The 15,215-nt window shown below is 45.8% G+C and overlaps 1 protein-coding gene across 1 annotated transcript; it reads right to left on the bottom strand.

Moving 5' to 3' along the window:
- Window positions 1-381: 381 nt before the first annotated feature.
- SLITRK3 (SLIT and NTRK like family member 3) lies at window positions 382-3,289 on the bottom strand. Its single transcript, XM_054983687.1, has one exon. It carries the CDS (start codon window positions 3,287-3,289, stop codon window positions 401-403), a length of 2,889 nt encoding a protein of 962 aa, XP_054839662.1. The 3' UTR covers window positions 382-400.
- Window positions 3,290-15,215: the final 11,926 nt, after the last annotated feature.

The raw sequence follows: 15,215 nt of genomic DNA, 5'->3' as shown, positions 1-15,215 counted from the left end.
TTTAAACTACAACAGAAAAAAAGAGAAAGAGAGTGAGTGAGAGAGAGCAACGCACACCGAATTTACTTTGTCAGGATCAAGACAAAGGTCCCCCATAATAATAATTATAATAATATTCTTATAACTTTAGACAACATGGCACAGTCAAAGTCTCAGGTTTTTTTTTCTCAGTATAAAAAATAATGATTGATTAACATCTGCTGGCAAAAGTCTGCAAAGGCACTTTATCGATTAATGATCATCTGAGTCGGGGCCCTTCCTCCAAACCAACTTCTGGTAGGGGGAAAGCGCAGAGCTGTATCCTCTAGTATCAGCATGCGGTGTGGGGGGGGGAGGGGAGAGAGAGGAGCGGGTGGGGTGCTGTGAGGGGAGGGATTTGGCTGTAAAAGCTAGACATTTTTCAAAACCTATAAGTGGTCTTCTCCAGGACTTCGAGGTAATCCGGCTTGGTTTGGAGTTTGGCCCTTAACTCGAGGTATTCACTTTGGGGGGTTTGGTGGTGGTCTGGGAAGCCCTTACCAGCCGAGAAGAGAAGGGTTTCTTTCAGCCTGGCGTCCTGCTGCAGGTCTGGGTATTGCATGCCAGGGGGGTGCACGTGCAATTCCTTTAATTTGGGCACAGTGCCATAGAGGCAGTCCACAAAGCCCACTGTGCATGGAGGGGCTAAGGGCGGCCTCTCCCTGCTGTCTAGAACGGCACCGCTAGGGGGGAATAGCACCACCCCACCATTCTTCTCATGGTGGAAGACAGGCGGCACCAGTGCTAGCTCCCCCATTAGAGGAAGCCCCCCGCCAATTCCCCCTCCAGGAGGGTGCGGGTGCGGGTGATGGTTGGTGGTCACTATGGTGTTGAGCTGTGAGCTGGACACAGCCAGGCTCCACTCCTTCTCCTTCTCCAACAAAGTCCTGTAGCAACTGCTGCTCCCACTTTCCTTAGCAGGATCGGAGAACTGTTCCCCAGTGCAGCCACCACCTCCACCGCCTCCTCCCAGTAAGATGTCCCCAGGTTTCCCGGGTTCTCCCACCACCACTTCGTCCTCCTCTCGGGGCTTGTAGATGGGGTTGTTGCACATCTGGGTCACTGGGTGCGGGATGTAGTCATACACATGACCCACAGGAGGTGCCTTCTCTGGAGAGGCACTGATTCCCCCACCTCCTCCACCACCTCCCTCCTCAAACAAATGGTGGCACTGCATTTGGATGCCTGTTAAGTCAAGCGCCTCTTGCCGCTGCTTGTTCCGGAAGGGTAGCTTCTTGCGCCGTCGGCGCAGGACAAAGGCAAAAAGGCCCGCAGCAATGAAGACAGCAGAGAAGAACAGTAACAGTAGAGTAAGGATGAGCACGGAGAGTGGCACGGGGCCTCCTCCTGCTGGGAGCAGCTCATAGGGAGAGGGACTGGTGGGACTTGGGTGGCCCCATGCCGGTGGGGCTGGTGAGGCGGCGGCATGCAACAGCTCTGGACACAGCACATCCAACTCCACAGAGCGGATATCTCTGTTGGTGAGGTTCTCCGGGCTAGCACAAAGAACATCTCCCACCACAATGACTGAGCTGATGGTGTCGATCCACTGCTTGAGGGGCACCAAGTCGCATGTGCAATCCCAGGGGTTGAGCTTCAGGTCAATCTGTACAATGGCATTGAGATGCTCCAGCACACCAGCGACGGGCAAGTATTGGAATTTGTTGTTCCTCAGGTTGAGCCTGGACAGGGAGGTGCCCGCGAAGGCATCAGTCGGCAGGGTCCTCAGGAGGTTGTCATTGAGGAAGAGCAAGTTCAAGTTGGGCATGAGACTGAAGGCGGCAGGTTGGATCTCCCTGATCTGGTTGTACTCAAAGTACAGGTAATGCAAGCTTTGCAACCCCCGGAACATGCCTGGGGTCAGTCGCTCAATGTCATTGCCATTCAGATACAGCCTGTTCAGGTTGGGCAGGTTAATAAATGCCCCGTCCTGCACATAGGAGATGCGGTTGTTCCCAAGGTGCAGGAGATCCAAGGAAGAAAAATTCCAGAAATCAGACCGGTAAATTTTCTGTATCAAATTTCCACTCAGGTACAATTTCTTGGCATTGACAGGCCTGGGCAGGAGCTCAGAAATGTTGTGGAACCCTCTCTCCTTGCAGTTGACTGTCAGGCCCAAATCGTTGATGTGCAAACTGCAAGCGCAGCCGGTCGGGCAAATGATAGGGATTGGAGGCCTCGTCTGGTAAGCAGCAATGGGAGGTTGGTTGGGTGCAGGGTATAGGCCTCGAGGTGTAGGGGGTGGCTTGTGTGCCCTGGGCTGTTTTGTGGGCCTGGGCTGCTTAATGGAGGTTTTGTATTCAACAGAGGAAGCGGTGAAATGGAAGGAGGACAGCATGGAGGAAGGTTTAGTAGGCCATGCATTCTCCTTGCTTGAGGGCAACTGAGGGACACCAATGCTGACCAGCTCTGAGTCAGATAGCATAGGGCAGAGTTTGTTTCTTTTGATTTCTCTCAAGTCCTTACCATGGAAATGGAAAGGGGTCTCACAAGTTATGTCTCCCACCAGGGCAGTGTAAGGGATGCGCTCCAGCCAGCTCTTTAGCTGCACAATCTCACAAGTACAGTTCCAAGGGTTCTCTTCCAACTGGATTTCCATCAAGCTCCGGCCAATATGGTCTAGCATCCCCCGGTAGCTAAGCACTTTTAATCTGTTTCCACGCAAGTCCAGGTGAGTTAAGGACACAGACTTAAATAAATTGGTGGGAAGCATGGGAATAAGGTTGTCATTTAAAATCAGGACCCGCAGTTTGCTCAGATTGCGGAATGCCCCACTTTCAATCCGCTTAATGACGTTGTAATCTGCCTGCAGATATTCCAGGCTTTCCAATCCTAGGAAAGTATCGTTTCTGAAAATGTCTAATTTATTCTCATGCAGGTACAACCTCTTCAGAATTCTGAGCCCGTTAAAGGCTCCCGTCTGAATGTCTTGCAGTGCATTGTTCCCAAGGTTAATCGAAACAGCGTTGTTCAAGTGGAGAAAACTGTTGGTGTATAATCTCCTCATGGAGTTTCTCTGCAGGTAAAGTTTGAAAGGTCTTGACCAGGACTCCGTTATCTGACTAATATTTATAAATCCCTTGCTGTCGCAGTGTATATGAAAAAGGCTTTCTTTGACTTCACAGTAACAAGGTTCAAAGCAAGGTTCCTCAATTTCCTCCGAGTCCTCGATCAAGGGAATGGGAGTAGTCCATGCTACGGCAATTGTGCTTAGAAGAATAATCCACAGCATTCTTCTTTTACGGGGTGGATTTGCCGTTGGAGACTTCATGGTTGTGATGGATTACAAAAACTGCAACAGAAATCAAAACAGAAATGGATTACAGCTGATCAGTTATTTTCTCAGGCAACTGAAAGACAAAATAAGTCCGACAAGATTTCCTTAGGTTGCTCTCAAGTTCAGCAATCGGTGGGGGAAACATACAAAACAAACTCTGGTCTTTCTAGTCAGAACCTCCCTCGTTCAACTTAAGTGATATGAAAACATTTCATCATGCAATGGCCTTCTTGCCTCTCTTACCCTGTCCGGCCCTCTTCTAGACTGTTTAGAAAATGACATAGTAATGGATAAATTGCAAGCAGCAAAATAAACATAGAGGGCCTACATTTTTGAGAGGCAGAGAATTTTTTTTTTTAATACAAGAGACAGCCAATGCTCATGAAGCATACAGTATGTCATCATGGTATTACCTTGGCACCTGCATTAATTACAAGGGAAAGGGGTGGGTCGATAGTGGAGATTTTTATGTGGTACAGATACGTACACTCACTCTATAGAAAATATCTTCATAAATACACATACATTTAATGCTCAGCATTATGCAGTTGCAATGACAGAATATCCAGTTCAACTAACACTATTTTAGCCACTATTTAAGAAAACGGGGAAGTACAAGTTTCCAGTTCTCCTGATCCCTGTGGAAATGCCCATAGCTAAGATTTCATCACTGTACAAGGCTAGTAATACCCATCTCCGAACAGCCTCCCTTATCTTCCGAGCACATGAAATGGATTAAAGCAACTGGTATAGTATCAGATAAATACACACTCCATATTAGTCATTTCAGCTGATTAAAGCATTTAGAGATGATTAATCTTGGGGAAGCACATGCCTGAACCATCCGCAGATCCAAGGGGGAAGTGACAGCTGAAGGCTGTTGGAGGGCAAGGGGAGGCTTTGAAGAAGGAGATGGTACCCATAGGATAATCTAGAGGTGATCCAGTGGGAGGGAGAAAGACTCTGAAAGTGAGAAGGGGGGGGGGATACCTTGACTTTAACCACAGGAGTAATAACTCTCAGTTTACAGTAAAAGACGAAAAAGACTCCACCAGGTTTTACCACTTGGCAAAGCAAATGGAGCCCTGTGACCTACAGCTTCCTCTATGGGGAAGAGGAGGGGTGGCCCTTCTCTCCTTGATTTCTTTCTTCCTGTTCCATTCGAACACAAGAGCATAAATCACTGTTAAAAGACTATGAATTCCTAACAACAGGCTTTGCAGCCTGCCTCACTGCTGTCCATTCAAACGGTTCGCTAGGCTCTTGGTATTTAGTTCTGTTCTCTTCACAGTAAAAGAGCTTTACATATATGGATTATCGTGCACTCCCCCTCCCCATGCAGGGGGAAGGGAATTCCTCCCTTCCCATTAGCAAACAAACAAGAAAAAAGATCCTAAAAGCAAAAAGACACCTCTTGAAAGAAATGCAGGGGGAAAAGGGAGTACAAAATAAGAAATAAAACCAAAGGATCCGTTTACAATCAAGCAATCTGTGGAGTCCAACGGAAGGAAAACACTAGCTACAATTTGAAAGAGACGAAATATCATTTCAACATTTTTTTTTCCGGTCTATTGGGGGGAGGGGAGATATACCAGCCACTTAAGTTCTTTTCTCTTCTGCATTAAAAAAGATATTCTTCCCAGGCAGAAAAGGGGGAGAGGGAGAGATCCAGAAAGAGCTTGTACTTACCGGGTCGAAGGAGAGATTTTAGCACATTTGGGAGGAGGAAAAAAATAGCCAAACACACTTGGGGGAAAATATATATTAATAATTTCAAGAGCTTTTTTTTGGTAAAAAAAAAGAATTGCTGGTTTCTCTCTCTCTCTCTCTCTCTGGTTCTATACTCCTGCTGAGGGCTGAGGCAAAAGAAAAGGTGGGGGGGGGGGAAGCAAGCAAGGATGAGACGTGCTGGGAATGCAATGAGGTTCTTTAGGATGCAGAGATGCTGCTTGGCACAGTCAATGGAGGAGGGAGGCGAAGGGGCTGCTGCAGGCTGCTGCCGCTGCTCTCGCTCTCTCTGGGTACCACCAGCTCATCTTTGCGAAAGGAGGGAGGGAAGGTCTACGACAGGAGATTCGGAACCAGGGCTTCTCCCTTGCACTCCTCCTTTCTCTCTGTGGGGATCCGTGCGGCGTTGTTACCCCTGGATCAGGCTTTCTCCACGTCATGAATCCCAGCTTCAAGAAAGGGGAACAAATGAAGGCGGGCGCACTTGGCACCGGGTCGGGGGCGCGCGTCTGGGAAGCCCTGACTGTACAAGGGCTTGGGTGTTTGATTTCCCCACCCCTTCCTCTTTGGGGGAAGAAGAAAGAGGGGGAGGATGTGTTATCCGGGGGAGTACCAGTGGGGGAGACCAAGGGGAAGGAAGGAACAACCAAAGGAGGGAATTGGTCTCCTCTCTTCCCCCTTAAAAATATCCCATAAAAGGAAACTGAAAACCCGGGAAAGTCCCCTGAACCTGGCATGCCCAGTAAATCCTTGAGAGGTGCAATCCTTAAGGGGAGACGGCATCCATCCCCTCCCACCATACATCAAGAAACTATCCGTACATTGCTGCTTCCAAACTCAGAGGCTTAGTTAGCTCTTTCCAGCCAATGCCTGCAGTTCTTCATCACCCCTAAACCTGTCCCACCAGAGGGAAATGAAGGGGGGAGGGGGCTTGGATAAGACCTGCTCTCTCTCCCATGCCTTTTCCCATCTTTCCCCCCCCCCGTTTCCTCTCCACTTTTTCTCCCTACTGCAGTTGAAAAGGCTTCGATCCACCCCTACTATATCCAACAGGCTCCTGTGTTTTTTTCCTAGCTTTTTTTTTAAAAAAGAAAAGCTCCCAGCCAAGTGTTGGATCCACTTGGGTGACTATGGAACATTTTGCATTCCTTCCTTCCCTTCCCACAGAGAGTCAAAGAGGGTATTGGTTAACCCCTTCCCTGCCACCTACTCCTTCTCCTACTTAACCTAATCCCTCCCCTTTTCCCCTCTTTGATTTCTCATCCCCACTGTTGACTTGACACTGACATGCCACCTGGCACAAGAGAAGGGAAATCTATGCCCCAATCCTGTCTGGATCCTAGAAGAGGGATCTCAAAGAAAGGTAACTAAATAAAATAAGGAAGTATGAAAGTAACAATTAGTGATTACAGAGAAGATTCTCTAATAAGGACAGCTACTCCCACACCAGTGGATCTATCACTGTGGATGCTCAGTCTCTCCCGGTTTCCCAAAGATTAACTCAGCTCAAGTTACTGGCTCAGGTTCATTTTAAGCAGATGGTATGTTTATCTAAAGCTTTCCAAATTTCCCTGCCCTCACTCCACCTCTTAACTTTTCCCTTTCAGGAACCAGGTTTTTTGTTTTTTTTAAAAAAAAAACAGTCCCTTGAAAATCGAGTGCTTTAAAAAAAAATACCTAGCAAACCAACTTTATTTAGAGCAAGGTGAAACGCTGAAGGTAGGATGGAGTGGAATTTCCTAATCTGCTGAGTTACGGAGACAGGTGTGGGGAGACAGGTGTCAATTTTATATGCCTTGGAGATAAAGCCTGGGGATTTGCCTTACAGGAATGATGCTGTTCCCTCCCCAACGCTCCCTAATCTGGGGTTTCACTACCAGCAGAACAGGAGTCGAGGATCGGTAAAGGTTCTGAGTTAGAGAACCGTTGATAAGCTCAGACGAAAATCTGCTCGCACCCCTTTTCCCTACCTCTCTCCCCACAACTCCTCCTTGGTCGAGGATCCCCCCTCAGTCCAAGCTCTTCCCCTCCCCTCCAATCGCTTCCTCGGCAGCAGCGCGCCTTCGAACAAGTCCTACTGCAATATGGAAGCGATGCTAATTAAGGGGGGAAAAACCGCATCATTAAAAATAAAACAGTGCTATCCTAAGCAGATTTACACCATTCGAAGCACACTGATTTCAATGGAGTCAGAAGGGCGGAACTCTGCATAGGATGGCACAGAGTTGGGCGAAGGGAATAATGCGTTTGAAGCAGGGGGTGGGTAGAGAAATGATCAGCGGATGCTTCTGGGGAGGGGGCGCAGATCAATCCCGAGCATAAAGAGAAAAGGGTGGGTGATAATTTAAAAAAAAAGGTAGCGATCAGTTGTTTTCCCCCACCAGATCCCTCGGGGAACGGGGAGACTTCCTTTGCCAGGCACCCCAGCAAACGCAACGGAGCCGGATCTCAGGACGCGTTCACACGCCAAGCCCCGCAATCCGGTCGCGATCTCTCGAAAAGCCCCACTAGGAAGGACGGGGAATACCTAACTCGCTCCGCGCCGAGGTCGCTGCGAGGGGACGGCCGGCTCTCCCTGGGCGGCGGGGCTCGGCAGGGCGAGGGCGACGCTCTCGCCCGGCTCCTCTTCTCGCTCCCGAAGCGGCCGCTGTGGAGGCTCCATCCTGCGCCACGAGGCGCCCCGCGTCCCGTTCAGCCTTCCCGGCCAGTCGCCGCAGCGCCGGCGAGAACAATCCCTCCGCCCGGCTGGCCTTTCCCTTCTCGGCTGCGCGGGGCGACGGCGAGGGCGGGCGCGGAGAAGGAGCCCCTTAGGGGAGAAGGCGAAGCAGCCGCCGCCGAGCGAGGCATGGCGCCCGGGCGAGAAGGAGGGGGACGCGGCCGCCGACGCGCCGCCTCGCCGCCGACGCCTTCCCGCCCCGGCTCTCTACGCTGCTGCCGCCGCTGCCGCTGCCCAGGACGACCGCGTGGCTCCCTCGGCGGCGACGCGCAGGAGGGCTGGAGCTGCGCGCCCGGCTGGCCGGCGGCATTGGGGCGGGGGGCTTCCTGCAGCCGCCGCCTGCGAAGAGCCCGGCGGGGTCCCCCGGCGCTGGGACATCGGCCTCCCGGTCGCTTCGCCGCTGCCTGGTATCCTTTTCTCCCTCGGGTGGTCGCTGCTGCCGCCGCCGCTGCTACTGTTGGGGCGCGGGCGGGTGGCTCTGGGGCGGGGGCGCTGCGCGACGGAGGAAATGACCGAGCAGGTCAGCTCCTCGCCCCAGCCTCAGGCAGGCATCGCAATGGCTTGGAGGAGGGAGAGGGAAGGGGGGGGGGTCTCCCAGTGCTTCAGTGCTGGCTGGGGAGGGTGGCGGGGAAGAGGGGAGCCTGCAGCACTGCAGTCCGATTGTGCGGAGAAGACAGGTTTCCTAGGGAGCAGACGGGGGTGGGGGGCGAGGCTGTCAGGTGGGGGAGAATCGGAGTTTGGGGAGGGGGGAACGGCAGGGGATGGCAGGCAGCCCGGTGCCCACCGCTTCCCCATCACACCTTGGCTTTGCCCTTGGTACGTTGCAAGAATCCCCCATGGGCAGCATTATGCTTGCCAACCTCTAGGCTGAGCCTGGTGATCCCCCGGAATGACAGTTGATCTCCAGACGACAGAAATCAGTTCCTCGGGAGAAAATAGTTGCTGAGGTTCGCCCTCTCCCCCAATTTTCCACTCCCAAAGATCCAGGAATTTCCCAAGCTAGAGTTGGCAACCCTTCGAGGAGGCTGCCCCTCCCCAGGCATGTCTGTGTGGTCGTGGCTGATGGAAAGAGAGAGAGAAGAAGAAGGAGTGATTTGTTCAAGGGTACTTTAGTGAGCTTCGAGGCTGAAGTGGGAAGTTCAACTCAAAACCTAAACCGGGGCTGTACTTCTTACACTCCCTGGTAAAGATTTCCCTCCTTATGCTTTAAGACAAGGGATGTTAAACCAGGTTCTGTGCTGGCCTGTCTCTAGAAAACCAAAGGAACATGTTGAGGAGCTATCCAAGACAGATCGCCCACATCAGGCAGTAATCTGCTTTCTGCAAATGCAGCATCATTCAGAAGGGACTGGATAATACTTACCTTTTTAGCTAACTTTGTTGGGATCTCCTCCGATTTAAGCAGGTAGAAACATGCTGATTTTAGCGCTGGAGTGCTAAAGTGAAAATTAGAATATGGGGGTGGTGTGTCTTTGTATCTGTACCATTCCCTGGTCTGCTGAATTACCCTGTCCTCGAAGAGTACTAAAATGGTTGTTTTTTATTGTCATCCTTGCAGGGCATTGTTTATGGAGAAAGTAAGGGTCTGTGTGAGTTTGGAGGAGGGAGTTGCTGGGAAATGATTCACGCAAAATGTTTAATGGGCAGCAGAATGGGCCACATTAGTCCTGCTCACTAGCTCATCCCACACCATAGTGGGGCATAGCCTCACTAATAAGTGATGCCATTCCATTTCTGGACTTTCCTAGTTCTTTTTTTTAAAATATATTTTATAATGACGTCGTGTGTACATTTTTTTTTTTTTGAAAAAATTTTTATTGGGTTAGAACATTTTTATTTTTACATTACAGTCAATTTTCCCCTAATTTTTCGTTTCTAACCCCCTCCCTTTCCCCCCCTTTTGTTGACTTCCAACAGCTTTCCCACCCTCTGTCCCTTTTCCCTTACTTCTATTAAATTCCTCTGTCTAAAACAGATATACATTCTCCATTATATTAAGCAGTGCATCATTAACTCCTTTAATTATTATACACCCAAACTATACGTCTTTAGATAAACAATTTATCCCATTTTCCAGTTTTGAATAATTCTATATAAACCTATATATCATAAACCATAAAAATTTCCCACATTTAAATCAAACAATTTGATTTGTTCTCTATATATTACTCATTTCAACTTTTTATGGTAATTCTATATAGCTCCTCAAATACTCAATCAATTTAACTCTTCTATACATTCAGTTTGGTGCATATAAATCTTGTCAAAGAAAAGAAAATATTGTTAGTTAGTCAATCCTCATGTTTAAACCTTATCATTAATTATTCTCTATCAGTTGACCTATACATATCTATATATATCTCAATCAATTAATCTAACTGCTTATAAATTCACATTTCTCTTCCTCCCCCGGTAAAGTCACCCCTCTCTTTTATACTTTTATTATACTTCAGTAGTTCTCAAACTGCCACAGTTTTCCTCCCACCTCCCATTTCTTCTCCAGATATTGTTTCAGCTTCTCCCAATCTGTGTTAAACTGCCCTGAGTCCAGATCTCTCAGTTTTCTTGTCATCTTGTCCATTTCAGCCATATACAGCAATTTGTAGATCCAATCTTCAATAGTTGGCACTTCTTGTACTTTCCATTTCTGCGCATACAAAAGTCTAGCTGCTGCAGTCATATAAAAAATCAACGTCCTATGATGGGCTGGAATTCCCTCCATTCCCAAGTTTAGCAGCAGGAGTTCTGGGTTCTTATTTATTTGAAACTGTAAAATTTCACTCATTTCTCTTATTATTTCCCCCCAGAACTGCCTAGCTACCTCACACGACCACCACATATGATAGAGGGAGCCCTCATGTTTCTTACATTTCCAGCATTTATTAGAAGTATTCAAGTTCCCTAGCGCAATCTTCTTTGGTGTCATGTACCAACGATAGATCATTTTGAAAATGTTCTCTTTAATATTAATGCATGTCGTTGTCTTCATTGTAGTTTTCCACAAGTATTCCCATGCCTCCATTGTTATTTCTTTATTGAAATTTATAGCCCATTTCACCATCTGTGTTTTAACTATCTCATCCTCAGTATACCATTTCAACAGTACTTGGTATACCTTGGATATTCTTTTCTTGTCTTCTTTAAGAAGGGTCTGCTCTAGTTCCGAGTTCTCTGTTCGTATGCCCCCTTTTGCAAAGTCCGAGTTGTATAAGTCTCTAATCTGTCTATACTGGAACCAATCATAGTTAGGTGATAGTTCCTCTTGCGTCTTTATTCTAAGTTTAGATACTTCAGTTTTAGTTATTTCTTTATACGTTAAACATTGTTGTTCATTATCCACAGCTCTCGGATCTATCACCTCATATGGAACCACCCACAAGGGGGTTCCTTCTTGTAGGTAAGTTCTGTACTTCTTCCAGATTGTATATAGACTTCTCCTTACAAAATGATGCAGGAACATCGAGTTGACCTTTACTTTGTCATGCCATAGGTATGCGTGCCATCCAAAAATTTTTTTATATCCCTCTAGGGCTAATAGTTTCTTATTCTTTAATGTCATCCACTCTTTTAGCCAAACTAGGCAGATTGCATCATGGTAAAGTCTCAGATTGGGCAGTTGCATTCCGCCTCTCTCCTTTGCATCTTGTAAAACTTTTACTTTCACTCGAGGCTTCTTGCCTGCCCAAACAAAATCTGATATTTTCCTCTGCCATTTTTCAAATTGTTTAGAGTCTCTGATGATTGGTATTGTCTGTAACAAAAACATTACTCTTGGTAACACATTCATCTTAACTGCTGCAATCCTGCCCAACCATGACAGGTTCAATCTATTCCATTTGATCAAGTCTCTCTCTATCTGAGTCCATAATTTTTCATAATTATTCTTGAACAAATCTATATTTTTTGCAGTCAGCTCAACTCCCAAGTATTTCACCTTACTAGTTACTTCACAATCCGTTGTTTCCATTAACAATTGTTGTTTCTGCTTAGTCATGTTTTTGCATAATATCTTTGACTTCTTTTTGTTAATGAAGAAACCTGCCAAATCTCCAAACTCCTTGATCTTGCCTATCACTTTTGGCATGTTCTCCAGTGGGTCTTCTACAATTAACATTATGTCGTCTGCAAATGCTCTGACCTTATATGAGTAGTCCTTTATTTTTATTCCTCGTATTTCCTCATCTTGTCGAATTTGTATCATCAGAATCTCCAATACTAAAATGAACAACAATGGAGATAACGGGCAACCTTGTCTTGTTCCTTTACTAATCGTCAATTTCTTGGTCAATTCATCATTCACTACAATTGCTGCAGTCTGGTCTCTATAGATTTCCTTGATTGCTCTGACGAATCTTTCTCCCAGTTGTAGCTTTTCCATAGTGGCAAACATAAAATCCCAGTTTAAATTGTCAAACGCTTTTTCAGCGTCTACAAAGAAGAAACCAACCTCTTTGTCACAACGCTTATCGTAGTATTCAATAGCATTGATCACTGTCCTTAAGTTGTCTCTTATTTGTCTGTCTGGCAAAAAGCCTGCTTGTTCCTCCTCTATGACTTCCGAGAGCCACCCCTTCAATCTCTCCGCCAATATCTTCGCAAAAATTTTATAGTCATTATTGAGTAGTGATATAGGCCTATAATTTTTCACGCTAGTCAGATCTTGGCCCTCTTTTGGGATCAATGATATATTCGCTTCGCTCCAAGTGTCTGGAATTCTTTGATCCCTAAAAACTCCATTCATCACCTCTTTTAGGAATGGTGCCAGTTCATTGGCCATTGTCTTATAAAATTTAGCCGTAAGTCCATCTGGCCCTGGCGCCTTTCCTAGATTTGCAGATTGTATTGCCATATTTATTTCCTCATCAGTTACTTCACTGTTCAACTTATTTCTCCAAGCTTCCGAGATCTCTGGAAGTTTGGTTTTCTCCAAATATGATGCTATTGATTCTTTGTTTACTTCTTTTTTATTATACAGCTTAGCGTAAAATTTATAAAAGGCTCTGCTAATGGTAGTCTGCTCCAAATACGTTTTGTTTTCTTCACAAATTTTATTTATTATTTTCTTTTCCCTTTTCTTCTTTAATTGCCATGCCAAATATTTCCCAGGTTTATTAGCACCCTCAAAAGCTTTTTGATTCAGTCTTTTAAGGTTCCACTCCAATTCTTTGTTACTCATTGCTGTTAACTGTTCTTGAAGAATTTTGATTTCCTGATGTATTTTCTTTTTCCCTGGTCTCTTTTTTAACTGTACTTCTTTGGCCTTTATTTTCTCCTCAATCTCTTGTCTTTTCTCCTCTTTCTTTTTCCTTGCTCTACCATTTAAGTCCATTAGTATGCCCCTTACAACCGCCTTGTACGCGTCCCAAACTTTACTGGTTGGTACTTCTTTATTCACGTTGTATTGTATAAAAAACTTAGTCTCTCTTCTCAGTGTTTCCATATTCTCACTTTCCTGTAACAGGTCCTCATTTATTCTCCAGGCTTTCCTTTTTCTCCTTTTTCCAAATTTCCACATAATTGGGTTGTGATCTGAGCCTACCATCGGCATTATTTCTACCTCCTTAGTCCATAGCGCTAAGTCCTTTGAGGCCCAGATCATATCAATTCTTGATAATGTAAGATGCCTTGCAGAATAAAAAGTAAACTGTTTGGTTTTAGGATATTCTCTCCTCCATACGTCTTCGAGAGTCTCTTGTTGAATCAACTCAAAAAAAAGCTTTGGCAATAGTCCTCTTTTCTTTTGTGCTTTTGTAGTCTTTTTGTCTAATTCCAAATCTGTCACTCCATTGAAATCTCCAGCAAGAATTATCTGGTCATATACAAGATCGTCTAGGTGCTTCCTTAAGTCCTCAAAGAAGCTTTCCTTTGCACCGTTAGGTGCATAAAGTCCGACTACCAACACTCTCTTTAAGTTCCAATTACATTCCACTGCTACAAATCTAGCTTCCACATCTCTCATAACAAATTTTGGCTGCAGCTCCTCTTTTATATACAACACCACTCCTCTTTTTTTCTTGTTGGAAGCCGCTACAAATTCTTTGCCCAATTTTCCAGATTTTAAATATTTTACATCCTGTTTTCTAATGTGGGTCTCCTGCAAACAAACAATATCACATTTTTGTTTTAGTAGCCAATGAAAAATATTTTTTCTCTTATTCGGTGAGTTTAGTCCATTTATATTCCAAGATAATACTTTACACTCCATATTCATGGTTTTGTTGGTAAGTCTTTTTCATTGTCCTTGATAAATCTCTCCATCTCCCGCTCAGATCTGATACGTTTTTTTGCCCCTCCAAACTCAAAGGACACTCCTTCCGGTAACTCCCATCTGTATCTGATATTCATGTCCTTCAAAGTCTGAATTAGCACTCTATATTTTTTCCTGTCCAATAACACTGATCTGGGCAGTTCCTTCATTATAATAATCGTCTTGCCATCAATCTCCAATGGATCTTGAAATTGCTTGGTCACAATCCTCTCTTTCATATTTCTAGTTGTAAACTGCACAATCACATCCCTTGGTAGTTTCCTCTGGGTTGCAATTCTCGAGTTCACACGATACGCCACATCTAGGATAGCCACAATTTCCTCCTCCTCCTTCCCCAGGTAATCAGCCAACACCTCCGTCATCTGTTCTTGCGCTGACTTCCCTTCCACTTCTGGCAGACCACGAAAACGAAGCTGCTTCTCCATGTGTTTAGTTTCTGCAACTGACATCCTCCCCTTCACCAGCCTCATCTCTGTTTGTTGCGTGTCTATTAAATTCTCCATCGCGTCTTCTACTGTTTTAACTCTCTGCTGCGTTCCTTGTAATTCACTGCTAATCGTTTCCACACCTTTTTTCACTTCTGACAGCTCCGACTTTACTGTCTGTGTAACTTCCTTGACCTCTTTAATAAGCTCCAATTTCGTGTCCTTAAGTTCTTTCATCATGTCTATAAGTTTTTTGTCCAAGTTTTCTATTGCCGATTGCCACTCTTTTTTCGACATCGTGGGGCTTGCTTTAGCTCGCTCCCACGAATCTGCTCTCTTCCTCAGCTCCGTGGCGTATAATTAAACGTTTTCCTTTTTTTTTTAAATGTCCCAATCTTTGCCAAAATTAATTTTTTATATCCAAAATGTCGGGCGTCTTTTCTCTATGGTTTCTCTATGTTATTATAATCCAAGATGGCCTACTTCCTCTTCCGCTGAAGCCACGACCCTTCCACTTTCAAAGATGGCGATTCCCCACTTCCTGTCCTTTGGCAAGGGCCGCTTCCCTCCAGCCACTCTATTGTTGTTACGCACTTCCTGTCTCCCGTCTTCCCACAGCAGGTCTCGCGATGGTGTCTTTTTCCCACAGCTCCAAAACCACAGGTATTCAAAACAATAGTCCGATTTTTGTAATAACTTCTTTAAACTTAGTCTCTTTTAAAATACAACTCCTGCCGAGTCTTCACCTCCTTTTCGCTAGTCTGTTGCAGTTTAAAAGTCTAC

This window comes from Eublepharis macularius, chromosome 6 (assembly GCF_028583425.1).
Source record: "Eublepharis macularius isolate TG4126 chromosome 6, MPM_Emac_v1.0, whole genome shotgun sequence".
In the NCBI taxonomy this organism is placed as follows: domain Eukaryota; kingdom Metazoa; phylum Chordata; class Lepidosauria; order Squamata; family Eublepharidae; genus Eublepharis; species Eublepharis macularius.
Note: the sequence above shows the minus strand (reverse complement) of the source record. Positions and strands in the feature narration are given on the sequence as shown.

Excerpts from the sequence above, each read along its gene's own strand:
- SLITRK3 (XM_054983687.1), bottom strand. The coding sequence starts at position 3,289 with ATGAAGTCTCCAACGGCAAATCCACCCCGTAAAAGAAGAATGCTGTGG.